The sequence below is a fragment of the Topomyia yanbarensis genome, chromosome 2 (genome assembly GCF_030247195.1).
Source record: "Topomyia yanbarensis strain Yona2022 chromosome 2, ASM3024719v1, whole genome shotgun sequence".
Taxonomy (NCBI): Eukaryota; Metazoa; Arthropoda; class Insecta; order Diptera; family Culicidae; genus Topomyia; species Topomyia yanbarensis.
In genome coordinates this window covers 1,778,210-1,805,852 of record NC_080671.1, presented here as the reverse complement: position 1 = coordinate 1,805,852, position 27,643 = coordinate 1,778,210, and the positions used below count along the sequence as shown (strand labels likewise).

General features: G+C 41.9%; 2 protein-coding genes across 3 annotated transcripts; one reads left to right on the top strand and one right to left on the bottom strand.

Moving 5' to 3' along the window:
- Positions 1-5,677: 5,677 nt before the first annotated feature.
- LOC131679112 (putative lipid scramblase CLPTM1) lies at positions 5,678-8,510 on the bottom strand. 2 transcript variants are annotated; one of them, XM_058959675.1, is made up of 4 exons: positions 8,325-8,510; positions 8,145-8,266; positions 6,461-8,075; positions 5,678-6,403 (listed from the first exon to the last, which is right to left on the bottom strand). In XM_058959675.1, exons 2-4 carry the CDS (start codon positions 8,259-8,261, stop codon positions 6,096-6,098), a joined length of 2,040 nt encoding a protein of 679 aa, XP_058815658.1. In that variant the 5' UTR covers positions 8,262-8,266; positions 8,325-8,510; the 3' UTR covers positions 5,678-6,095. The 2 variants fall into 2 exon arrangements, with proteins under 2 accessions (XP_058815658.1, XP_058815657.1); XM_058959674.1 differs by having other exon boundaries at positions 8,145-8,510.
- A 4,430-nt stretch (positions 8,511-12,940) lies between these two features.
- Positions 12,941-13,830, top strand: LOC131681778 (ubiquitin-ribosomal protein eL40 fusion protein). The gene is made up of 2 exons (XM_058962810.1): positions 12,941-13,053; positions 13,269-13,830. Exon 2 carries the CDS (start codon positions 13,278-13,280, stop codon positions 13,662-13,664), a length of 387 nt encoding a protein of 128 aa, XP_058818793.1. The 5' UTR covers positions 12,941-13,053; positions 13,269-13,277; the 3' UTR covers positions 13,665-13,830.
- The last annotated feature ends 13,813 nt before the right edge of the window (positions 13,831-27,643 follow it).

Sequence of the window (27,643 nt, the reverse complement as noted above, 5' to 3'; positions counted from 1 at the left end):
ATTGACATAGAATTGTAAAATACTGACAACACAGATCTCTGACCAAATCCAACCCAAAAAATGAATGTTGAGTAGGATGTGTCCAAAATCAATAAAAATCGGTAGTTTTCGGTAGGAATAACAAAATATCGGTAGTTTTGCCTTGGTCGTCTGGGAATCGGTAGGGAAGACCAAAATCGGTAGGACTACCGATAAATCGGTAGGTCTGGCCACCCTGGTGCCACTCTATTGTACCTCTGTCACTCCCCCTGGCATCCCATGTGGGACAGTCGCTGCGCCAAACCTGCCTCAGCATGAACAGACCATTCACTCACTACTAACCAATCACTAGTTAGTAGTGCCCGTCGTCTGTTGCTCGGTGCGCCAAATTACCTGTAGCCTACAGGCAATCTGGGTGGTTGCAGTCGAGACTGATTGTACGTCGATTCCCGGTTTACCATTTCCCGGAAAACCATTTTCCGGAATGTCATTTCCCAGAAAACCATTTCCCGGAAAAACATTTCCCGGAATGTACCATCTCCCAGAATATCATTTCCCGGAATGTACCATTTCCCGGAATACTATTTCCCGGAATGTACCATTTCCCGGAATACCATTACCCGGAATGTACTTTTTCTCGGTAATTATTTATACTATTGAAATCTAAAGTAAACGTGTAATTTGAACTTTAAGCACAAATCCAGAGCTATGTTGACTTATATATGGGTCATTACCCGCGAAGTGATTAAAAAAAGATGCAAACTTGAAATCGACCTTCACGGATTTGAACCAAATTTGAAGGAATTGTTCATCTAGGGCCAATATATAAAAACCCAATTTTTTGTGTCAATTGAACCACCCCTCGGGTCATGGGAGCACCCCCCGTTTTGGCAAATTGCCAAAACGCTTGATTTTCTTTTGATCATATCTCCGGTTCTATTTACTCTAGAATCAAACCGTAAGTTGGCTTTTGAAGAAAATTGTTCAAGGAGTCTCGAAATAATATTGTTTTTGCCGGCAGTGCTGCCAACTATGCGATTTTTTCAGTTAAATATTAAAAGTTAGTTTTTCTCTCAATACATATATTTTAATTTTGAAAATTTTAATGCCATCGCGTTCCTCAGACATTTTTACATAAAAAACTAAATGATAAGTTCATCCAAATATAATATGAGCGCATCCTAAGATATACCGTTTTTGCTCTATTCTTTATTTCACATTATTCTGCGACAAATAAAATTTACAATCAAGATATGATAAGCTTTATAGATATTGATTGACTGTGCTGGAACAAAACATGATGACATTATTCTGCATTCCAAGTTTTTGTTTGTTTCGCTTGACACCTTATCTTTGCTCTCTAATCATATTAATAAAAAACAAGCTCTCATAAACCAATAAAGTACCAGAAAACAGATTATGCTTAAAAAAGGCAAAGTCTCAAAGAAGATTTTTATGAATTATTAATTTCCAAAAAAAGTACTCAAATTTTAAAGAAGACATTCAAAAATATTTTTCATGATTTGCTCATCTCCAAAAGAAGGCGAATAAGCTCATAGAATAACAATTATATTTCAAAAAGCTATAACCCCATAGAAAATCTTCCCGATTTTCCCACCGACTAAATCGGCTTGCGTCGGCACAATCGGCCGACTATACCACCAATTAATCGGTCGATTGTGGCACCAACTCTTATGGGGGTTTAACATGGACGTCAGCCGACGCGACAACCGATTAAATATGACAGACGAAATCTGTTGAAATCGGTCTATTTCAACCAATTAAATCGATCGATTAGTTGATAGTTTAAAACTGGAACCAGATTCACACAGATTAAATCTGGCGATTAATATGGTGACGAAAATTGTCCACCGACGAAGCCCATCTTGGTCGTTTAATTAATCTGTCGACCTCGAAGCACCCGTTTTCGTCGGTCGACTGTGAAATTTATGAACTGTCAAATTTTCTATGGGGAAGGTATGTTAGGACCACTAGTACTTAAATCCAATAAAACACAAAGAATATTTTGAAAGAGTTCTTAAAAGAATGTGAAACTACATAGAAATAGAAAGTACATATAAATCAAAAACATGCCAAAAATAACGACAAGAAAGCATGCATGTATAAGAAAAACCACAGATTTTTTAGATGCATAATCCATAAAAATCCCAAAATAAATATATCTGAAGCATTGTTGATATGTTATTCTAACTTACATTTAAAATCAATAAAATTCCAAGCATATTTCCAAACTACTTTTTATGTTCTAAAGTAGAGAGAATTCCGTAGTTTGTTTGACATTTGCTGCGTAGCAAGTGTAATCAAAATGAGTGGTGGCAAGGTACGTGGTTTAATTTATTTTCCGGGAAATGGTATTCCTGGAAATGGTTTTCCGGGAAATGGAACATTCTGGGAAATGGTTTTTCCGGGAAATGGTACATTCCGAGAAATGGTTTTCTGGGAAATGGTACATTCCGGGAAATGGTTTTTCGGGAAATAGTACATTCTGGGATATGGTTTTCCGGAATATGGTATACCGGGAAATGGTATTCCGCGAAATGACGTACAACCGTCGAGACTGCATTCCACTTCTCCACCGATTGACACATCTGCTGAATAAGGGTATCAGGGGTTGTGTCCCAGCCACAGACGTCAAGCATTGCTCTTCTTTCGACGTCGAAACGAGGACATACGAACAGTATGTGTTCGGCAGTTTCATCTACACCTGGGCAGTCAGGGCAGGCGGAGACCTCCACGTGCCCGAACCTGTGGAGGTACTGTCGGAAACAGCCATGGCCTGACAGGAATTGTGTCAGGTGGAAGTGAACTTCCCCATGGTCTTCCCACCCAGCTCGATATGCTAGGTATCAGCCGGTGGGTCCACCTACCTTTCGAGGAGTTGTCCCACTCACGCTGCCATCTGGCGACCGAGATCACCCTGGTGCGCTCGCGGGCTCCTCTATTTCCACGTAGCTCGAAACACTCCTCATCTTCCCGAATGACCAGCCCGACTGGCATCATGCTCGCTATCACGCAGGATGCATCGTGTGATACCGTGCGGTAGGCAGATATCACTCTGAGGCACATAACGCGGTAGGTGCTCTCCAGTTTCTGTAGGTAACAGGTTACCCTCAGTGCTCTTGACCATGACGGGCCGCCGTACCTGAGGATAGATACGGCAACGTCTGCCAGTAACCTACGTCTACTGGCGCACACCTTTGAGCTGTTGGACATCATCCTCGATAGTGCCGCAACAGCAGTCAACGCTCTTTTGCATGTATAGTCGACGTGCCTGCCGAAGGTCAGCTTGTCATCTATAATGACTCCGAGAGACTTCAGACTCCGCTATGAGGTGATCACGACTTCTCCTACATGGATAACTGCATGTTGTGCCGACTTGCGCTTGTTGACGATAACTACCTCAGTCTTATGCTGAGCGAGCTCCAGGCCTCTCGTGCTCATCCATTCCTCCACCGTGTTGATCGCGTGTTCTGCAGTTAGTTCTACCTCAGGGATTGACTCCCCGTAGACCTCCAAGGTCAGGTCGATCTTGAACCCCATGAGGGAACTTCAGTCTCAGAACCCCGTCATACATGAGGTTCCATAGCACCGGGCCTAGGATCGAGCCTTGCGGGACTCCGGCGGTAATCGGAACCCTTTTCTGACCGGCATCGGTCTCGTATAGCAGTACGCGGTTCTGGAAGTAGTTTTCCAGAATCCGGTATAGACCCATCGGTAGGCTAAGCCGATGTAACGAGAGCGCGATGGCATCCCAGCTTGCGCTGTTGAATGCGTTCTTCACGTCAAGTGTCACTAACGCACAGTATCGAATACCTCGCCTTTTCCGTTGAATCGCTATCTCGGCAGTCTTTATCACTGAGTTGAGAGCGTCCACTGTGGACTTACCCTTCCGAAAGCCAAACTGGTTGCTTGACAGGCCGTCCGTACCTTCTGCGTACGGGGTGAGCCTGTTGAGGATGATCCTCTCAAGCAATATGCCAGTCGTGTCGATCAGACAGATTGGTCTGTACGCCGATGGATCGCCTGGCGGCTTCCCGGGCTTCGGCAACAACACTAATTTCTGCCTTTTCCATCTATCGGGTAAACGGCACTCGTCAAGGCATCTCTGCATAGCTAGCCTGAACATGTTCGGGTTCGCTATGATCGCTGCCTTGAGAGCGCTGTTTGGAACTCCATCAGGCCCTGAAGATTTGTACATTGCTAGGGAATTAGCCACAGCGAGTAGTTCTTCATTCGTCACCGGAGCCACCATTTCGGCCGTGCCCGCACTCTCTCGTAGTGCAGGTGGCCAGGGGCTTGTGGCTCGAGACGGGAAGAGTACTTCGATAATCGTCGCCAACCGGTCCGGAGACCGTTCTGGGGATGAAGAGCCCCCTTTGGCCTTGGCCATCACGATTCTGTAGACGTCACTCCACGGATTCGCGTTCGTACTCTTACACAGGTTGTCGAAACACGCTCTCTTGCTGCTTTTAATGGCCGTGTTAAGGGCCAATTTCGCAGCTCGAAACACTTCACGGCGGTTCTATCTTCCATCCTCGGTGCGGGCTTTTTGCATCCTACGTCTAGCTCTGAGGCAGGCTGATCGTAGAGCTGCAATCTCGGCACTCCACCAGTATACCGGGCATCTGCCGTTTCTTGGCAGGGATTTTCTCGGTATAGTGGCGTCGCACGCGCGTGATAGAACGGCTACCAGCGCATCCCCGCTTAGACTGTCGGTGTTGACCTCCAGTCATTGGCCATGGTGTCGCGAATTGAGTAAGGGATGTCGTGTCTTACACTGAGGTTGAGGTGGAATTCGAGACAGTTGGAGAGGATGTGTTCTACTGGTCTCGCATTTGGTGCAGATAGGGGGTGGTACATTTGAGGTTGTGTTGGGCGTACGTGGTTTTCGTATGTCTGGTCCGCAATTTGGACAGGACTTTCTGTTCCTTCCAGTCTGGCCGACCGTCCCATTTTACGAGTATCCCCTTAATTTTCTGCAGATGTCCCTGGAACGCCAGCCAATGGTCGATGAAGTTATTGTTAAGGACTCCCGGCTCTCCAACCCAGCGCATCCAGGTGGTCTGCTTCGGTGTTCCCCCGTATGCTGCAGTGCCCGAGGATCCAGCGTGGTGCGGTGAGTGGGTCGGCGTTCATTTCGATGACGTGGACAAAGGGGTGTCGGGAGTGTCCGATCACAATCACGCGTAGTACCAAGAGGGAGTCGGTGAAGATCGTGGTTGTTGTGGCCCGGATCGTTTGGGACAGGCTTGTGTCGAATTGGGGGGAATTGGCGTTCCATGGCCGAGGCCATTCCCTGTGCAGTCGGTCGCTGATACTCCCTGTTACTCGGTACGGTCATGAAGCGTGCACGTTGGGGGAGATAGAGTGTTACCAGTGCTAGTTGTGTTTGAGAGAAAAATTATAGACATTAGAAAATGAAGAAAGACGCAGTCGCATGCGGGACAGACCAGCTAAAGTTATGTTCAACAGCGAACCCTGAAGAGGTCGTCTTCGGGACGATCCCGCACTCTCTGGAAACGATGCAAACGATGAGTACGTGCGTGTGGCGGGCGAGAGATCGTTGGTCAACGAGAAACCTCGAAGTTTTGAATGTGTTCCTTCATGATTTGAACCATCTAGATTGTTCAACCACGGTGACGATGATAGGTAATCTAGAAATGATAAGTCTGAAAGGTATAGTGGTATGTGATACACCTAGTTTATTAGCTGCCGTAACCGACGTCAATATTTTATCTCTAGGTATTTTATTCGTATTTTTCTACACATTTCTTGCTGCGGATTGGAACGCTGCCTTCCTAGCTTTAATATAGTGGATATATGTATAATCGGTCGCCAGTTTAGTGCATGATTCTACCGCCTGTCGAGCTTTAAATATCTTGATTTACGTTTATGATAATGGGGATCGTGATTAGGCTACTGGTTCTCCATAAGCTAAAAACATAGTTCACTAGATCGCTTCCAGGTATTGAAGCGATAAAACAACAGTATAATTTAGTAGTTCAATAGTTCATCAGTGTGTGACAGATGGCAGCACCAACATCCAACTACGTGAAGCCATCAGCTACTAATACCATATTGCTTGAGACAACCACCTAGTCGACCTTTTTGTTCGCAGTAGCATTAGACTTGGCGTCCGATTTGGGTGACGATTTTTTGTTCCTTCGCTTTTTAACCGCATTCGGTGAGGCAGGCTGACTCTTGGACTCATCCGAGGATGTACCCCCGCCGGCAGCACTGGCTGCTGAGGGAGGCTGTGCAGATCCGTCAGTTAACGCGTTCGACTGCTTTGACTTGGCATCAGCATCTTCAAGCATTTCGGCCGAGAATCCAAACTCGTTGATGCGTGACGAATCGACCTTGTAGATCCAGCGTTGGTAGAGAAAGATGAAGAAGACGATATCTGTGGAATAGTGAGATATTATCTGAGATTCGATAACGAAATTTATGTCCAACTTACCATCACGGAAGCAACCCAGCCTATACATGGTCGGCATTTTGATGACGAATGCAAAAATATCGTCAATGAAGGTATTCAGGAACTTGTAGGTCATCATTCGCCAGGGCAGATGGGCCACTGATTTCATCTTGTAGTTGATAAACAACTGTGGTGTCATCATAATAAATCCAAACGTTAACAGATAACCGTACAGCATATTCAGCACGAATGAATACCATCCTTTGTGCTCCTGGTAAATCACTGAGTAAATGCCATAGGCCAACAGCAGCGGGAAACACAACCAGCTAAGATATTTGAAGGCCAAATTGTCATACTGTTTAGTGCTGGAATCAGCGTAGGATCCCTTATCGGAAAAGCTGATCCGTGGCAGGAAGCCAAAAACTAAATTCTCGCGACTCACATTTATATTGATAACTTTCTGAATTTTCCAAACTTCAATGCCCAATCCGACGAAGCAGCTGATCTTGATCATGAAATTAGTTTCATTATCCAGAACGTAAAGAAGTACGATCAGCGATTGGAATACGTTGAAGAATACCGACCGAACGGAAAGACCTTCCAAAGATTTCCTATTATTCCAGAACTGGATGTCGTTCTTGAAGGCGAGCAATTCGAAAATACTGTGCAAAATCGAGATGGCAATTGTAATACCCAGCAGATAGGGATTTGTTTCCAGCAGTGTCTCTTTGAGTGAGTCTTGGTCCTCATCCGATTCAGTGCCGCCAACAAGCGCTTCGCCAAAAATGTTGTTTGTCCATTTGTTTCGCATACTTTGTGCTGCGTAGAGCTGCCACTTAAACAAAGACAGGGGTTGATAGCACAGATTCAGTTCCAAAACAGGTGTCGTGTGATTGATAGGCTGATAATCTCTCAGCATGTTCCAGTAGTCGTTATAGAATACAACCGGCAGATAGGTTTGTCCTCCCGGAAGAAATCTCACATATTCATCCAGAGGAGGAGGAACCGACCCTTTGACCCAATTGGTTTGATCCGTCACCAAATTGATCGTTAGATTCGGATGCCAATGAGAGAATATCCGATCTTCTGCCAGCGCATTATCCAGTTCCTTTGCGAATTTTTCCTTTTCTCCAGCTAACAAATTGTGCGTCTTCACTCGCTTTATCTTCTTGTACTTGCTCAGCATCGCACTCGTATAACCCATGTTCTTCCCTGCATAATCAGCTCCAGCCGCCGGATTGGGGCTCTTCCCTGCCCTAGTCACGAACGTATGCAAATATAACGATCCGTTATTCATCAACCGCTCCGAAGCCTTAATCTGTGTGTTGACGGTAAAAATACCATCTCCGTTTCGTCCACCGTACCAATCTCCGTACATCAAATCTTCCTGTAACCAAACCAGCGCATTCGGGTTACCAAAATCGACCCACCGGGGATCCTCGGATACGTAAACGTGCAGATCGAACATGGTCCCATTGTCGAACAGGTTCCACGCCACAATCTTACTCTTCCCGACGTCAGTCTGATTGACGGCTGCATCCGGTGCAGGTTTTCGGAAGAACGAAGAGATAAAGTAAATGACCAATGCCCGCAGGATCAGAGATTTTGCGATAGCAAAAAACGACTCGGCCCTTGAAGGTTGCTGTGCTTGTGCTTGCTAGGGGTCAGAAAAAAAACCGGGACACTTGTTAATGAAAACCTATTGATGACTCATAGTGACACTCACCGCATTTGCCGGTTGATTGTTCGAGGCCACCAAGGGTTGTCCTTCTCCTGGTGCTGCGGTTTTTGGTTCACCACCTCCTCCGTCCCCACCACCGTCGTCATTCCTTGACTCTGGCATTTGCTCTAATTTTTTTCAACCTCGATTAATTAACACTTGAACAAACTTCTGGTCATTACTCACGTGGTCCACTGTTTACACTTGATTTATTATAATTCCACTGCTAGTTTGTGTAATTATAAGGAAAATTTCGCCTGGAAAAGACTCAAGCAAAATGCTGGCCCATTTAAGCTAACCATTAAATTGGCGACGGAAGAAACGAGACAGCTGAGATCTGAGATTGGAAAAAATCGAATGATTTTGACATTTATGACGGATAACCCGAGTTGAAAAATATATCGCAATTTCACCATGACGTGTTTCGTCTGCGCGGAAATCATCAGACGTTTAAGCAGGGATGCCAAATGAATGTACGGGATATCGCTGAAAACCTGCTGCGACATCTACATATTACTAGCGTAAATAAGACAATGATGGATGATTTTTGTGAATTTTTCATAATACGCTAAACCATTAAGGGACGATTTCTTCACCCACGCCTAACGCTTAAGCCTGTTTTAAACGTACTGGTGAACCTGGTTTAAAAGTCAAGCGAGGGTGAAGAAACTGACTCTAAATGAAAAAGTTGAACAGATTAATTCTTATTCACTTTCATGTGCGTTCTCATGATAACCCATTCATGCCAATGTTGTTTATGGACAACAACGTTTTCAAACAGGTTTAACTTTTGATTGAGGCAAGATTTGCTGACAAAAACAAGTAAGGCTAATAATTGTGACTATTGCCTTTCAATGAAGTATTAACAGTTACAAGGATCAGCTCTAGAACTGAACTTATTGCAATTAGTCTGATTGGATTCCGATGGAGCAATGCTGCCAGGGACAGTTTACGGTGATGACGGAAAATAAAATTTTAATATATCTTAGTTATGTTGCAATATTATTGAAAATTGATGAAACTTATCAATTTAGACTGTCTTTCGCTACGTTTTCCACGCAAGTGAACTATTGTAACTATTCTAGGAGAATTGTATTGAGCATTGGAAGGTAAAAATTGAGCAGCTTCTAGCACTGCGAGGGAACCACCTATCTTTATGAAAGAAAGCTTTTCGTGTTTCTTGACGTTTTCAATTAAAAATAGTTTTGAAACCCTACCTGCATTAGAAAAAAGAAGGGCATGAAAGGGTTTAAAAGTAAAAGAAATGATTTCCCTTTGAATTTCACATGGAAATCCATTAAAACGCATTTCATGTGGTGTTTCAAATTAAATTCAAACAAATTTCATGTGAATATGATATTGAATATTCATTGACATGTTATTGAGTTGTAAAGTATGAACTCATGACTTCCACATGACTTTCGCATGAAAATCATGTAAACCAATGTAATTTCCTAAGGGAGTTATTATGGCTGGTTACCTTGCCGACAACTATTCCTTCCTGTGTCTTTCTCTTGTTGTTTAAGAACTCTGGAGTTGCTAAAACTGGGGAACAATTTTTAATTGCAAGTATCTGGGCAATATTAAGCATATACACATGCCTGGGCTGATGTCGCCCAAAACACATGACTCTGGAGACATTGATTTTTGTACTGATTTTCTTCTTGTAAGTATACATATATTTAAAGCTTTAATTTACTAAATATGAAACCCTATTTCCATACCGATTTGAACTGTTTCCGAATTATCGATAGCCGCTGAGAAAATTAAAACTCGACATACGAACGATTACAGATCAATGCGATTTGACGGATTTCGTGACGCGATGCAAAGAAATCACATTAAAGGCTGGCGTGTTTCCTGCATCTACTACAGTGTCAAATCATTTGATCAAAACCTAGTAACCGAAAAGAGCTTTTCTAAATCATGCAATAGTTCTTCGTTTGTTCAACGTACGGCGTCGTTTGTTCAACGTACGAATCGTCCAAAAAGCGGTCAATGGATTGTGTTGTGCCGAAATCGTTGCTTTTATAATTCGTGTGCCAGTTGAGCTTACAAATCGTGTGCCAGTTGAGCTTACAAATAGTTGAGCTTACATAGCACATCGTCGGTGAAGAATTGGTTCGATGTTTTTATAACTAACAGCTTTCGGCATAGCCCAGTAAAGTGCAGTCAGAAATGAGTCGGAATTCTAGCTGGCTCTAGGTAGTATTCAGGCTCTAGTGACACAACCGATTCTAACTAGAATCGGTTGTTTCATTGGAACCGGAGTACGAACGTGAAACAGCCAGCATTCCGACTCATTTTACGCGCGTTCGCTGCAAACCAAAGGGATGATGTCAAAGATAAATCCGAGTGGATCTGCACCGATTGACTGCTTCAACTCTGATAGGCTCTTAATGTCAGTACCAGCCCCATCTTGGCTTTTCATCAGTACTCTGGCAGCAGCCATAGATTGTATTGTGAACTTGACACAACGATCATGCGCAAGGTAAGATTTCTCGCTGTGGGACTTCAAATGAAACTAGACAGTAATTACGAAATTTTACTAGCATTTCTGTACATAACGGTGGGGCATTCGTGGAAGGAATAGTGACCTGTTCAACGTGCTTGGATCATGCTAGCCGACGAAAATATAAGCAAAGAACGTGTGCAATGAAGGACTGCTGTATAAACAGAAATTGTAATTAATTATTTGCGCACCGAACAATAGTAGAGATAGTGCTACGATTCTACGGACACTGAGAATGCTTAGAAGACGAGGATCGAAAATACGATTGGTTTTGAGACCGGTGTCTTAACCTATGCGCCAATTGACCCAAAATAATATAGGAGGAGCGAAACATGTTGTGACTAAACGTTGTTTCAAAATGGCCTGATTCTTCTGCGTGTAGGGTAACTCAAGTAGTTATGCTTGTAATTTATATAGTGCATACTCGAGTATGTGAAGCCCCTTACTCTTGCAAAGCAAAAGTGGGAATAAAGCTTGATGTTCTTGCATATTTTTTTCTGTATACAGTCGTGGTTCGCTGTTTTCATCTTCTAACTGGACCGCTTTTTAGTTGGATCTCCGCTAGTTCAACCATTTTCCAACTAAAAAGTATCTGGTATCAAAAGTTTATGTAAAATTGACTTTTACAAACAATCTGTCAAATATTGAAGATGTGAATAGATACATTTACACTACTAACGTCTCCTTTGGAGAGTTTTTGTCAGTTGTTCCAACTAGCGAATCAAATTCATTAGTTGGACAGAGGCTGTGGCCCAACCAGCGAATCACGACTGTTGCCATTCTACACTGCTAAAAATCCAATCCCAGCAAGGTAACTAATAACACAGAGAACAGACATATAAGCTAGAACAAACTTTCCCGAAAAACCTGTGTAAACATTTAAATGAAAATGCGTTGAAAATCACCATCGCATACAGGTTCGCATGCGTAAATCACCATTGTATCCAAGTTTACACACAAGTCCCGTATAGCGATTGCTGGGCGATCGAAGCGCTGACCAGTGGCAAGTTGCTACTTGCTGTTGTCATTTCAAAGCGACTGGTTTATTTCTTACACAAGTTGAAAACTTTACTTGTATGTCAGTTCTCAGTGCTAATAAGTATGCTGTATGCGTCTTAACGGCTACTTGGTAAGCTTTTGGCAAAATATACGGTTACATTACTGCAGTGCTATGAAAATGCTTTTTACTGCTGTTGTGCATTCAGAATGCTGCTTACTGGCAAAAAGTTTTTAAACAGTTTTTTGAATGCTTATTAACAACAGTTATGCATAACGAATGCTAATATACTGCAAGAAGCAATTGAAATGCTAATTTAATGCTACTTTACTGCAAACACCAATGCTTGTGGGCTACCTGGGTATATTTTATGTATTCCACACACATGATGTGCATATGTACAAAAATGTGCTAAAATATAAATTCTCGACAAACATATGATTACGGCCTAAAAGCCAACTGTCAAAATCCACTTTGAATACAAATTCCGGACAAACCGTTACACGCCAATCACAGATGTTACTAGTAAATGAAAGAGAAAAGTTTTCTCTTTCATAAACTGTTGTGAACTGTGTTCGACTAGTAACGGTTTGTCTGGAATTCCCATTCAAAGTGGATTTTGATAGTTGGCTTTTAGGCCGTAATCATATGTTTGTCGAGAATTGTATTAATCACACACATACATATGATGTGAAATATGATATTTATGTGTGACATGTGCAAAAAATCATGTATGAAACCAATAGATTTAATACAGCGAATTTTATCAGTGTAGTACTTTGTTGTATTTTAGCTGAGACACGAAGATAGCAAAAAATCGAACGTCAAATGCAGCCAGTCCATTTAAACTATGTGAGGCAAAAAGAGAGGCTATGCGAGTCGAACGATAGAATTAACAGAAAAACTCTAAAGTGTGCTTTTTAAGTATTATCCGAACTTCTGGTTGCTTGGGATCAGTTAAAGTTAAAAACTTTTCCCTTGTGCCCGTTCAAACGTGCCGTACGTCAAAACGCTCTGTGCCGTTGATGTTGTGTGTGAATGCTTCCATTTAATTGCATGTACAATCTTGACGTTACGTATCTGCGACGAAAGCCTGATGCATCGTGTGAATCGTACTTAAAACATCATGATATATCGATAATAAAACGAATTCGAACATCAAATAACCTTTCAGCAGATACTTTGTTTCAAATGCCTTTGCCATGTCGGTTCGTCGTTAAATAATCTCTTTTTGCGTGATCCAAACTAGAAGCCTACTCCCCACTAGGGGCGCGGTAGTAAATACATGCTTTTTGCTTTTCAGTGACGGGACGCTGTCTCAAAACGTCTTATTCGATTTGACAGCTGAGACGACTCAAGTCTCTTTTTCGTCGAAACACATCTTGGTTCGGACACGTTGAGGAAGAGTAAGTTTTATTTTTGTTAATTTTTGCGTGAAATTACATTATTTGTTCATATGTTCCCAGTGAATCTACTTTTCTGTAACTATTACAAAACATTGCAGTTGCTGTTATAGTTTTCCTATCGATTTTAACGTACGATTCGTTGCCACTAATTTGCTTGTATACTCTAACCTCAAAATTTCGAAATGTTATTGCAATAGTTTTATCCCTACTTTCAGACTACCAAAATGCAGATCTTCGTTAAGACCCTCACGGGCAAGACTATCACCCTCGAGGTCGAGCCATCGGATACGATTGAAAATGTGAAGGCTAAGATCCAGGACAAGGAAGGTATACCCCCGGATCAGCAGCGTTTGATCTTCGCCGGTAAGCAGCTGGAGGACGGACGTACCCTGTCCGATTATAACATCCAGAAGGAGTCCACCCTCCATCTGGTGCTGCGTCTGCGTGGTGGTATCATCGAACCGTCGCTTCGTATTCTGGCCCAGAAGTACAACTGCGATAAGATGATCTGCCGTAAGTGCTACGCCCGTCTGCACCCGAGAGCAACAAATTGTCGCAAGAAGAAGTGTGGCCACACCAACAATCTGCGCCCAAAGAAGAAGTTGAAGTAGGCGGTGCGTTTTTGTGTGTACGGTGGAATCTTTTCGGCACTGGTTTGTAGAGAGTCCGTCAGGATTGGATTTTTTTTGTGAAAGCAAGTATGTTTAAACAGCGCAGGTGTCGATTAAATTTAACACACAAAAGTGAAAAATAAATCGATTTACGTTTAAAAAATAATTGTCTTTAAAAAAAATGTTCCTCTGTCCATTAAAGCACAAGAGTCCCATATTGAAAAACAGCAAGCCGAGAAAGACGTTATTCAAGATTTACTCTCAATCGCCCATTTGATCGACTCGGTTATCACAATTCTAATAGTAAATGCCTAAGAGTCAGTACTACCTGAAAAGAACTCAGGGACAATCGTCAGTGATGGCTCCGTACAACCTGGAAAGTGTGCGTCAAAAAGACAGTTAAGTACTACATATTCGTTAGACGAGTATTCACCACTAGCAGTTCTAATCGAACTGGTTTTTAAGTCCTTCGATTTCGAAAGTAACTTATTTAATCTATCGTTATTTTCGTTGAGACTTTTCCAACTGCTTCACTCAGAGGATCGAAGGGCATTTCTTACTGCATGCTTTGCGAGCCAACTTAAATGCTTTCGATCCGTCCATGCGTCTGCGATTCAAAGGTCTTCTACAAAATTGTTGGAGTCTACGAATTCGGCATTCCACCAAGACCTTGCAAGGGGTTCCTCTATAAGCACGCATAAAGTACGATTCATGCGATAGATCAGGCTTCCGTCACCGGTACGGAAGTTTAACGGAACGTCAAGATTAGTTACATGCAGTTGAATGGAAGCATTCACACACAACATCAACGGCACGGAACGTTTTGACGTACGGCACATGTGAACGGGCACCAGAGAAAAGGGGCCCTATTCTCACAGTCACGTCACTTAGTGGCTAGAGTAAAATTTCCTTCTAGTCACTTAGTGACGTGACTGTGAGAATACGGCCCAAGTATTAAACTTATTCTGACGGAACGGTTACGTTTCGTTGACGGAAGCTCATGTATCGTCTGAATCGTACTTAACTCGAAGCGGACAACCCTTTGGGAATGCTGCTACTATGAGTGAGCTTGTTTTATTCATGACCTCATATAAATCACTGGAGATTCAATCGTTGGAAAATGAAACCTAGCCGCCAAGTCCTCTTCGTAGATTTGGGATTAGGATACGTGACGTTATCAAGCGAGACGTTTAAATGTTCAAAGTCGTTGTACTTATGATAACATACAGATGGTTCAACCAGTTTGCCAACTCATGTGTAAAACCGTCAAAGCAGAGAGTTACATCTAACACTTCTTCCCTGTCAGATAGTCCAAATGTTGGGATATTCCCTATATAATGTATATAGCATTTGTTCATAATTCGGTATACGCAGACAAAAACTTTATCGCTCGCATCGCAAAAAGTAATTCTGCTCGACGTTGTTATACATTTGAAGCTCTAGAAAGTAATACCTGGGTATTCTGTCATCACGTAACTTTACTGTTTCTTTCTAGTCCATTTCGGAACGAAGCCATCGGGAATCACATCATCATTGTTGTACATCGTGAGTTGCTTAAGCGCCACCACGATTAATTCATAAAAATAGAAGAGATGCTTTTCCTTTTAATTGCACCACGTATTTATTAAATTGATCATATACGTATTTCGTCGACTTCTTCAGTGTTTGTACAGTACAGTTATGAAAGAAACTATAGCAGTTACAGTAATTTTGTATGGAATAGGTAGTAAAACTAGGTATAAATTTAGTGCTAATATGTCTAACGGTAAAAAATGAAATAAAGTTTTTTAATAGGTAGAAGGTGTCTCGTCGTTCTCTGTTGCTTGTTGCGGAGGTTTAGGTAGAAATTTGAATAGCCATGAATATCTGTTGCCATGGTCCCTACTGCTCAATACACGGGTCTTGTTTATGTATTTCTATACTTTCAGCTACATCCAGTTTCCAGGGATTTGAGATTTGTCGTATAGTGAGGATACCTTCGGTGGTAAGTTGATGGTTCTCGTTGCAAACATGCTCTGCTACTTTTGACTTGAAGTGGTGTGGAGTTCTTTTTGACATAGCTTTTTCGGCCTTTGTTGTTTCTGCGATGTGTTCTTTGAATCTGATTTCTAAATTCCTCTTTGTTTGTCCTTTATATATGTTTTGTCACAGCGTGGGCAAGTTATTTTATAGATTCCTGCTATGTTTAATTCTTCTATCGAGTCTTTCGTGTATCCTAATCTTGTTCTAACTGGTTATTTCTGTTGCTGAAGACAAATTTCCTCATTTTCGGGCGAAGTGTTCTTGTTATAACACCGTCATATTCTATTGATATCCTCCTCAGTTCTTTCTTTATGGGACTCAGTGTAGTCAGTGATTTACTACGTTGGATTCTGGCATTCTTGTCGATGATCCGTTGAATGCATTTCTCATTGTAGCCATTTATTCTCGCTGTTTCGAATATATATCCTTTCTCTTTCGCCTTTCCTTGATCATTAAGCGGGAAAAGTTCCATTCTGTGGATCATGTGATGAAATGCTGCCATTTTATGTTGGTGAGAATTGGTTGATGTGCTGGGTATAACTCGGTCGGTATTTGTAGGTTTTCTGTAGATTTCGAATTCCAAAGTACATCGGGAACCCTCGTCGAAAAGAGCGAATATGTGGAACCACCATTGGTCACGTATTTGCACTTTGCCCACGCAGAGAAGGTGCTTGGCCGGACATGCCGCGGACTCAGGTTTCCAGGGGACTACAGTAGTGCCTCTAAATTTCAATGCGCTTTCGCTTGAAGCGCAGTATTAAGTATTCTGAGGTTATCACGGCCAGATGGAACTCCGTTTTAGACGTCTTGAACTCGTTCTCGAAAATCGGTCACTCAGACACTCAGTAATAATGCGCAAATCGTTTGGGGGACTCAAATCATTCTTGTCATATAAGCTTGAGCTTGTGCGACCACCCCTGGCCGCTACTCCGTTATCGATCTGGACTAGTTGAGTTGCACAGGGAATAAGTAGACAATTATGCTTGGGAGTAGCAAAACATCTTTCAATGTGGTAACTCCTGGTAATCCTAAAGTATTGATCAATATCGGCGCCGGCCAGGCCCCAACATAGATCGCGGAAGGAAAGTGAAGGAATGGTTAGTCCGATACTTGCTTTTGCTAGAGGCCGTATATACTACTGCACACTCCTCAAGTATCACGGGAGGAGGATGTTTGTTAGTAAGTATAGAAGTTGGATACTACTTCTTCTTTTCCGACGCCAGAGAGGTGACTTCATTTCTGGACTAGATATCGATCCATCAACTCATGGACCGGGGACCAACGGCTTTACTTCCCTTCCGAAGGAAGATTTTTTCACCTCAGAAAAATCTCAATGACGTTGGCTGGAATTGAACCCAAGGACAACTGAAATGAGTGGCGGTCACGCTTAGCACTCAACCACCAGCGCCGTCTCAAATTATTCTTTTCATATAAGATCCCTTAAATAGCCACAATACTGATTTTTTAATTGAATTCTCTTAAATTTGAGCAAAAAACACGACATTTTCAAACAGCTGTAAAAAACCGAATGGGATTAATTGGGAATGTTTTCTTCGTGGAACAAAGAGAGGTTACTCCAAATAATCTTCTCCTTTTAACAGATTTACCCGACATTGCCCGACAAGGTACTTTTTTTACTAACGAATATGTGGAAAATTGAAAAAAGTGAGCACTTTTATGAAACCTACCCAAAAATGACAAAGAAAAGCTAAAATTGACTCCAATTAATTGTAGTTGCTGGAGTTTGCTATATTGACTTTGGGTAATTAGGTTTTGAGTAATCTCAAAAATTGAGAGATAATGGCTTTCAAGCTAATAAAATGTGTAAAAAAATCACTGACTTCACATAATTGCATACAAAAATTATCAAACGAAAACGCTTTTCTTTTTAAGCAAAACGTTAAAGAATGGTTCGAATAACAATTTAGGCCAAAAATATGGACAAATAAACAAAAACATTTTTTTTCTATTTTGGCCAGGATTTGAAGGTAGTTACGCCTCTGTGCGTGGGTCACGAACTGCGGCGAGAATCATGTGAATGATTCTTGTAGTAAGAATGCTGTAAAGTGTCCCTACTGTGGAAAAAATCTGTATGTCTCGCGTCCAAACTACGTTTGGATATACTGAAATATACCCTTACGGATAGTGTAATTTGAATTAAAGCAGAGTAAGAGGCCTTCGTGCCTTTTAAGAGGGAGATAGCGAGGATAGGCTTAGTCATCCAATCAGCCAAAACAAAGTACATGGTCGCAGGTAAAGAGAGAGGCTAGTCTAGCGGTGTTGATTCCGAGGTAGTGCTTGATGGTGACGTGTTTGAAGTGGTTGAAGTATTCTTCTATCTTGGTACACTAACTTGTGACTTGCAACAACGATGTTTCCTGTTTCAACAAAATTCGCCTTATATAAGACACTGATCCTTCCTGTCGCTCTTTATGACCATGAAGCGTGGACATTGAGGGAGCCAGATTGGAGAGTATTTGAAGTCTAAAACGATGTGAACGCACACTCGCATGTAGTTTTCCTTTAAAATGCTTTAATATTTGAATTTCTTTTTCACGAGGAATGACTGTCTGGTTGTATGGAACGATAACTTGAAGAATACGTAGTTTGTTATACAGACGGTCATTTGTTGGAGGACCGAACCAGTGCTGGTGTCTACTGTCGTGAAATGAGATTAGATCAATCCCATTCGCTTGGTAGATACTGTACCGTATACCTAGAGAAATCCTCATGATTCCGTGTGGCGTGCAATCGGTGCTTCAACAGAGAATTTGCGACAAAGGATTTATATTTTTTGCACTGATCCTTTGTTGGCATGTCTGTTTCAGATAACTTTAGAGTCGAACCAGACTCCGAGATAAATGTGAAGACCTGATTGATCGCTACACTAATTAATAGAAGCTGGAGTTGCGCCGGTTCACGCTTCCTAGAAAAGACGACCAGCTCAGTTTTCTCCGTGGAGAACTCAATACCCAGCTGAAGAGCCCAAGCAGACAAATTGTCCAAGGTATCTTGTAATGGTCCTTGCAAATCGGCAGCTTTGGGCCCTGTAACAGAGACCACCCCCTCGTCTTCAAGTTGCCTTAGAGTGCATGAATTGGCAAGAAAATCGTCAATGTCATTCACGTAAAAATTGTAGAGCAGGGGACTTAGACATGAGCCCTGGGGAAGACCCATTTAGCTAAATCGCGATGTTGATAAATCGCCATGCGAAAAGTGCATGTGCTTTTCAGACAACAGGTTTAGCAAAAAGTTATTTAAAATTGGTGAAAGACCATGCTGGTGCAGCTTCTCTGACAGAATGTTGATAGAAACTGAATCAAAAGCCCCCTTAATATACAATAAGACTGATGCCATCTGCTCTTTGTTAGCATAGGCCATTTGGATTTCTGCAGAAAGCAACGCAAGGCAATCGTTCGTCCCTTTGCCTTTGCGGAAGCCAAATTGTGTATCTGACAGTAAGCTATTTGCTTCAACTCAATTGTCGAGGCGAAAAAAGATTATTTTCTCGAACAACTTCCGGATACAGGAAAGCATTGCAATCAGTCGGTACGGGTTGTGGTCGGAGGCTGGTTTCCCCGGTTTTTTCAGCAAACGCCTTTTCGCAGAATCAGGCAGATTCTTCAACAAGTTGAATTTGATTCTGTCTAACCCCGGGGCGTTATTGTTGCACGATAAAAGTGAGTGGCAAGTGAGAACTCCACCATCGAAAACGGTGTTTCGTTCGCGGTATCGTGAGGAGACGCGGCGTGGTATGTTTTCTGTACCGGGACAGAGTCCGGACAGATCTTCTTGGCGAAGGCGAATATCCAACGGTTTGAATATTCCACGTTCTCGTTGGTACTATTACGGTTACGCATACGTCGAGCCGTACCCCAAAGAGTGCTCATCGCTGTTTCTCTCGTTAACACGTCGACGAACCGGCGCCAATAAATACGTTTTTTGGCTTTCATTAGACTCTTCATTCGCCTTTCTAACGACGCGTACTGTTGATAGCTAGCGGGTAACCCGTCTTCCCTGAAGGCCTTATATGCAGTGGACTTTTTCGCGTACAGCTCTGAGCACTCTTTATCCCACCACAGGGTGGGAGACCGTCCATGGGTATTCGCGCTGGGTACTGGTTTAGTCTGAGCTTGATTCGCACTGTCGAGAATCAAGCCAGCCAAAAACCTGTACTCTTCCTTCGGAGGAATTGAAGCAATTTGAAGCAATTGAAATCACGATAGGCAAATGATCGCTGCCGTGGGGATCAGGGATTCCACCTGCAATCTAACTGTAGCGATGTCGAGTCTGTTTGGAAAAAGGGGACACTTGGGGTTTTTGGTGTCCCTGGAAGTGGAGGGTACTCCTTGTTAGAATTCAAATTTCCAAGTCCGGGAGCAAATTGCTTCGGCTTTAAGGTATTACTTCCATGGGATTTATTAGATGTGGTTGGCGCACTCTCAGAGGAGGACACCTTGGGACTCTTACGAGGTAGTCTAGGGGAGGCAAGCTTTCTCCGCTTCCTGGACTCCCCCGGGTTAACAAAAGATGTTCCCTCTTGTGGATTATCAGATTCTTGCTCAAAAGGAGCCAAAAGAGCAAAGGAGTTTTCGGAAAGGACAGATGGCAAAGCATTCTTTAACATTTCTGCATAAGAGCACTTCGAGCGTTCCTTGAGGGAGCGCTTAATTTTATCCTCGCGCTATTTGTACGCAGGGCTTGATTTAAGCGCATGCGAAGGGCCCCCGCAGTAAACACACTTTTCAGTGTCTTTGTCACAAGAGTCATCCTCATGCTCTCCACCGCACTTGTCACATCGTTTTTTATTGCCACAATAGGTGGCTGTGTGGCCCAACTGTTTGCAGTTGCTGCAGTTCATTACCCGCGGTACAAACAGGCGTACAGGCAGGCGAACCCTATCCAGAAGGACGTAATTTGGAAGAGGCGATCCGGCGAAAGTCACCCGAAGCGAGGCTGATGGTATATAGGATTCTTTATCTCCAGCGAGCGTGTGCAATTTCTTGCAGTCTAATATTTTCGCCGGCTTTAGTAGGGGGTTTTTAAAACAGCCGGCCCCATACTTCAGCACGTCCTCGCATGTCAAACTCGCCTCGGTTATGACCCCGTCGACCTCTACATCCACACACGGTACATACACCTTATAGTGCTGCGTAAAGCGGGTACAGGAAGCAATCCCGTTTGCCTGTGCGAGGTCACTAACAACAATTTTTAATGCCAACCCTTGTAATCTGGGTCATGGCCGAGTAATGCTCTGTCAGATCACGTGACATTTTCAAAATACCGAATGATTTATTTGTGCTCCGGAAGTAGACCACAAATGGCAAAGTCGAGTTCTCTGGGTATGCTTTTAGGCGAGGGGGTTTGGTAGGAGGATTATCAGGGGATGTTTCATCATCCACATTATCATCGGTGGGATGACCATCGAGGGACATTTTAGCGCGAGATCAGCACTTCGCGCAAAGAACAATAAAAAGAGCAGTAACTGAATATATTAAGGGCAAAACAGAAAATAATAGTGGAAGGGAAACTGGTACTTATCTTTTCGATGCCGATGACCTTCGCTGGGACTGGCTGACAATACCAGCACGACACACTTTGTTTTCGAAACAAAGGCCTAGCAATCACAACTGGCTTTGACACTGCGCTGAGCACAGAACGCAATAAAAACTGAGCTAATATGGCTAAAACTTTTGATTTAGGTAGAATTCACTCAAAAAACCAGTAAGACCAGTAACTGGTAGTATTAGAACTTAGAACTAAAGTTATTGCTATTAGTCTGATATAACTCTGCTGGAGCAGTACTACCATACAGTTAGTGTTGATAAATGAAATTTTGATATATCTTCATTGTTTCCAATTATTGTTGAAAACTGATAAAACGTATCAATTTGGACCATCTTCGACTTCGACTATCCTAGCATGTAGAATATTGAAAATTTTCTAGGAGAATTGTGTTGAGCATCGGAAGGTAAATATTGAGCAGTTTCCAGCATTGCGAAAAAAGCATCTTTCAAAGCGGGTTTTTCGTGTTTTTTGGAACTCTATGAATACTAGAAAAAAAAGTTGGGTATGTAAGATTAGTTTTTCATGCATGCAAGATGAAATTGTCCAAGAAGAAATTATATAACCTTGAAGAACAGCTCATGAAAGAAAGAATTATGCATTTTATTATTCATTCAACCAATATACGAATATTGCTGGTTCTATATTGATAGTCTCTCATATTCTTAAGCACAATGATTGTATTCTCGGAGCCATCACGAATAGAACTACGGAAACTCTTTGATATGAGAGATAATTTAGTCCTGCATTGTGACGAGTTACCCGAAACGCAAAAAATATCGTTACTAACGTGGAATCTGTAGCCTAATGTTGATCCTGTACATGACACAGCCAGTTTCCATAGGATCCAACTCTTAATGTCTGTTAAATATTTTTTTTTAATATTCTGATGCAGTTGTATTTGTAATAAATCTAAGAGGATTGAAATGTGCTTGTACTAAAACTGTTAACTTAAATGAAGGGATATTTTCTTTGTCTCATCTTCAGAAAAAATAGAAAAAAAACTACACTTGCAAGGGTTAAATATATCGCTAAAGTTATGCGAACGTATGGTATAGAAAAGCGTCTTTTTTTCCGATCCGACAAAAACAAGCAAAATCTCTATAATAACGAAAGCCTTGCGATTATTTTTATATTTTTGTGAAATATGCCTATCGTCCATTATGCCTAACGTACTTATGCTTAACGTATTTATGCCACACGTCGCGCACCCAAATTTACCCGCGCGCCGCTTGGTCTATTTGCAAAGGCAAAAATTGATTCCTTCTACCTAGTGTGTGAAACGTGAACAAACAATGAGTGACAATACAAAGCAAGAGTATGTTCCGTTGCGGGCAAACTGTGTTGTTGTTGACTACTCGAAATGTCCGGTAAGACAATCAATTCGTGAAGTGGAGCAAATGTTGAAGGTGTACATGAAGCTCAACGTAGCAGAAGTTAATGCGGTGCAATTCCACCATTTACGTCATGTGGTACTGATTATGTTCAAAAACATTATTTAGTCAATCAGAATCATTCGTTTCCCAGAACAACATGAAACACGTCGTCGAATTTACTGACATTTTATATAGTATCCCGACGTATATAGATGTTGACAGTATTGAAATAAAAATACATGACCCGGCACCACGTACTAGTGACTCCGCTATCAAAAAAAAAATCATGTCAAAATACGGTGAGGTCAACAGTGTGACGGAAGATACTTGGAGGAACTTGTTCCCAGGACTCCGCAATGGCGTTCTTGTGGTGAGAATGCGTCCGACAAAACCTATTCCCTCTTACTTGACTTTCACATGCACATCACTTCGAGGTATTGAATATTCTCAACGAACACTAATCACGTACCCAGGGCAAATTCCTACAAGCCAGTATTGTGATCAGCTGCTACACCACGGAAAACCTTGCGCAGAGACTACTAAGGAAATTCCACCTGCTACTACCAAAACCAGTATACAACCATCGTATGCTAAACCACAACCGGTTGTTAAACCAACCACTGCACAGAGGAGTAATTGGGGTCGAATCCTGGCCAAAATTATTTGCTGCTACAATTGATGTTATTATGCCTTAATATGGACTAAAAATAGACAATTACTAGTTTTTGGAACAATTTGGCGTCTACCCACCTACCAGTGCAGAGGCCAATTTTCTATATCCTTTCGAATACTAGTAATTTCTAGGTGATCTTTGTGAATACATTTGTTTTTCCAGTTGCATAAACATTTGATCAGTGGGAAAGGGAGAAGAAAAGGGACGCCTGTGCATATTTTCATATAGATACATTTTGGCAAACATAATATTTGGCCCTACAGCATTTCGGTGTACCTCAAATTAGTAAAAATTTCATTATTTTCAAGTCGCTTGAGATTGGTGGATCGGACAAGATCGGAAGAGTTCGAATGTTTTTTGTATAGCTGAAATCTTGTTTTGTAATACTGCTTCAGCAACTTTGCCGGATCTAACCGTATAATGAAACTTTTTTATCATTTAATTTTGGAATAAAATGTTTAAAAAAGGTATTTTTTAAAGTTGGTGCAATACACAGCAAGTCTACTTTTTTAGTAAGTTTTAAGCTGAAGTTAAACAAACGGTTGTGTTGAACTAGGTTTGTAATAATATTGTCTTATTTAATACAGTCATCATCACTAGAAAGCAATTTTGCTGAATATATAACGAAAACGATTAAAATATCCCTTAAAATATCGCCATTGGGCATACATGCAAAAATTCTTTAACAATTTTTAATATACTCCAGGTTTTGCCACGTTATACAGTAGGTTCTTAGGTATGTAAAAAAAATATAACGAAGCAAAAAAATCGAAAAAAAAAATTATTTTGGTTTTTGGCCAAGAATTTGTTCTAGTTACTCTAGCTCAACAACGATCCGGCCCAGTACCACCAAATCAACTGTCATTTCCTGTCCGGAGAAGGAAGCTGACATTGAAGGACAACTTCCATAGATGACCGAACAGCCAATAGATACTGAAATCATGAACATAAATCCCGCCAGTCCGACAGAAAAATCCGATAGTAAACGCATGACTAAAATAGCATGATAGTGTGATGATAAATCACAAAAATCGCGAATATGCTCGTGAAATCATGAACATCGTTTGACTGTCGGCTTTGTATTCCCAAATTATGAACAAGAATCATATCATTACTAAACATGTCCAGAGAACAACAACAGTAACCCAACCAAACATTCGAAAGAAAAGCCGGGGCAAACTAGTATTTTGGAAACACAAATGGTTTCATGAATACGAGGTTTATTATTAGGTTTATTAAGTGACTTGAACAAATTGTACGAAAAACCTAAAATTGTACCAAAAAAATAATGAAAAATGTACTGAAGGTTCATGGAAACTAAATAAAGATCAAATCGATATGCGTCAGTGATTGGATATTTCCATTTTGTATCTTTAAGCCAATCCGTTCAACGGGAGATTCAGCATCCGAAACCTGTTTGCTAGAATCATACACATTCGGACCCAAGTATCTGTTCTAAAATCGATTCACGCACAATAATCGACCAGGTACGGATCTGTAATGTTGTCAGTAGATTTTCCAACAGATCATCAGATCGCCAAACGATAAAACGTAGAATCAAAACTTTAATCCAGTTAAATCCATGAAATGGAGACGCAATATCGTTACTAGGCGAGAGATAATCTCTCATGCATGATTGACACCAAAAACTCGCAAAACAGACCGCCGCATAAACGCTCCGACCAACATAACGGTTTCTCTCCCAAATGGTAAACATTTTTTTCCTTCTCGCGCAGCTTTCGACGCCGATCGCCAAAACAAGCTTTTCGGTCATTTGCCGCGCGCAGGCTTCCCCAGCGAAACCCGAACGTCCCACTTCCATAGGTTCTTTATATTGCTTTATCCCAGTTTATTCCGCTCGGCGGTTGCATACCATTCTCTTGCATCGATCGATTCGTCCAAAGGTATTTTCATGACCGTAGGGAACCAACCGCTGCTGCTGCAACCGCACACCATCGTCGCTCGCGCATCACCCCCAAAAGGCTTCAACGATCGCCAGAAGTGGGACTTGCACCGTGCGCTGCCCGGCCCGCTGTTGTTCTGCTGGCAGTTGGCTCGGTCGGTGGGTGTAGATGCGCAAAAACAAGAACCAGCCACCAACTCGCCATCGCAGCAGCAGCAGCAGTGACCGTTTGTCGCAGCCGCAGCCAAAAAACCAGTTTTCGCCTTCCGATCCGACCGATGCGATACAACGCCACATTAGAAGAGGTGAGAGACCGCGACATACCTTCAGCACAACGCACGCGAGCCCTCAGCAGCCGTGAGAGAGCATTTGTAGCTTGTCGCAACACCATCACGGTTTTGGTTCGAGCTACGAGTCGAAGCAGGCAAGGTGTTAGAAGAGTGTAGAATATCCACTAAACTAGTGTCAGCGAAATCTGGCTCCCGAAAAAGTGGCTTACTTGGGTTGTTTTCTGAATGAAATTCAGCATCGAATTGCGCGTGAAGTGTTTTTCAGTGTTGTGCGGGTGTGATTGCGAAAGAATTGAACCGCTTAGGCGTAGAAATCGATGAAAAATCGACCGTAGAATATCGACGAGTAGTAGGTTTTTCGTTTTTTTTTTCTCGGGCCTGGGAGCATCCAGTGAGACAAGAAAAATCTTTGCACATATTTTTGCGCATCTGTGTTGGTGGGTGCTGAAGTTTGAGCTGCGTCGATGTGAGTTGTTTGGGCTCTGGTCGAGTGTGGGCTTTCGCTCTTGTTCTTCGGTTCTGCTGATGGTGGCTGGTGAAGTTATGTTTGATGCTAACAACTAGGGAAGGAGAGAGAGAGAACGCGAGAGTTTCCCCCGACTGGGTGTGTGTATTGAGTTTGCGTTCTCGCACTGGACTGACGGAATGAGAAGAAAAAATCGATACGAAACATAAACGAGATATGCTACAGTGATGCCAGCCGGTTGTGAGAAGGGTGATAAGAGTAGCAGTGGTATGTGGTAAACATAAACATGAATTCTTTATGATTTCGTAGGAATCGGGGGAAAAATTCTGCAGCGTTTGGAAAAGTTTTTTTTCTGGCTTTGTTAAGTGGTAGGCACTTAAACAAAGCATTCGCTTGTGTTTTAATCACTTTCATGAACTGTAGTCGACCATCTAAAACATATATTATCAAAATGAGAAAAAACGACAGAAGAAAATTTTAGAATATGGATTAATTTGCAACTATAGTGCACTGCAGTATTAAAAGAATCTTTTGATTATTGATTGGAAACTATGATGATGATAATTAATCTGACAAAAAAACCTTACGTTATGCAAATCATGTGCCTGAGCATGGTGAATGATTTAATTCCATTGCTGAATGGTGTACGAATTTTTCGTCAGAGTTGGTCAACTCAGTCGTGTTAAATCCAAACACTCAAGCATTAAATGTTGTCAAAAACGTTACTATTATGGTTAACTAACAAGGCTCTGATGAGCTAATTTTTAATAAATTAACAAAAAAGTTAGTTTTCTGTGTTTCTGATTTTATTCAGTAACTAATAGATTGACTGGGCCGTCAGCTAGGCAATAAATCCAAAAATAACACACGACTTATATTTACGGTCCAAATGTTTGGTAGGTACTGACACCCTAGTTGTTCAGAAGCTCTGATGTTTACTAATGAGACAGGAATTGATAATCATTTGTCTTAAGGAATCATTTCGGTGTCACTTTTGTACGGATATTGAAAACACTAGAGCGAATCTAGGGCGACTCGATTCTAAAACCGGAAACAGCAATAGTGAATACTCGATTGCTGATTGTTATATGATTATCGAAGTTGGTCATGCTAAAAATCAGACGTGCTTTTTCATTTATCGTGTTTCTACCCGAAAAAAAGAAATTGTTATAATGATAAGGATATTGCGTGGTAAAAAATCATTGCACGGAAGTGAAACCGTCTGCCGTTTTCTTCGCTATTTTTGCAGCATAAACACCGCCAAAAACGAAGCAACCCTCTCAGGGCCGGCGAAACACTTTTTCCCGAGTGGGTAATAATATTTGGAGTGATTCCTACTCGTAGTGACGAAAGTTCAGACATGGTGTATGTTAGTAAAAGTAAACATTTCCGGATAATACCTGGTGGCTATTTGGAACTACCCTTTGTTTACGGGTTGTGTGACCGACGGCTGAGTGAAAATGTGTTTGTTGATTATTAAAATTACAAATGTTCCACAGCTAAGTCCCAATTACTGTATTCTTTTAAATTCCGTTGCATTAATTTTCTATTTCCTCCAATAAAACCTTCTTTCCGCGGGTACTGAAGCCTGCATGATAGTGTTGACTAATAGGAAGGTATCTCCAACAAGAGACAACTTCTCTGGTCGATATATCGTGTAAACTAACCAATCAACTCTCGACCG

Coding starts and splice junctions, on each gene's coding strand:
- LOC131681778 (XM_058962810.1), top strand. CDS start 13,278: ATGCAGATCTTCGTTAAGACCCTCACGGGCAAGACTATCACCCTCGAG.
- LOC131679112 (XM_058959674.1), bottom strand. CDS start 8,261: ATGCCAGAGTCAAGGAATGACGACGGTGGTGGGGACGGAGGAGGTGGT. Junction 8,076..8,144: donor ACAATCAACCGGCAAATGCG/GTGAGTGTCACT, acceptor TCTGACCCCTAG/CAAGCACAAGCACAGCAACC. Junction 6,404..6,460: donor GCTGGGTTGCTTCCGTGATG/GTAAGTTGGACA, acceptor ACTATTCCACAG/ATATCGTCTTCTTCATCTTT.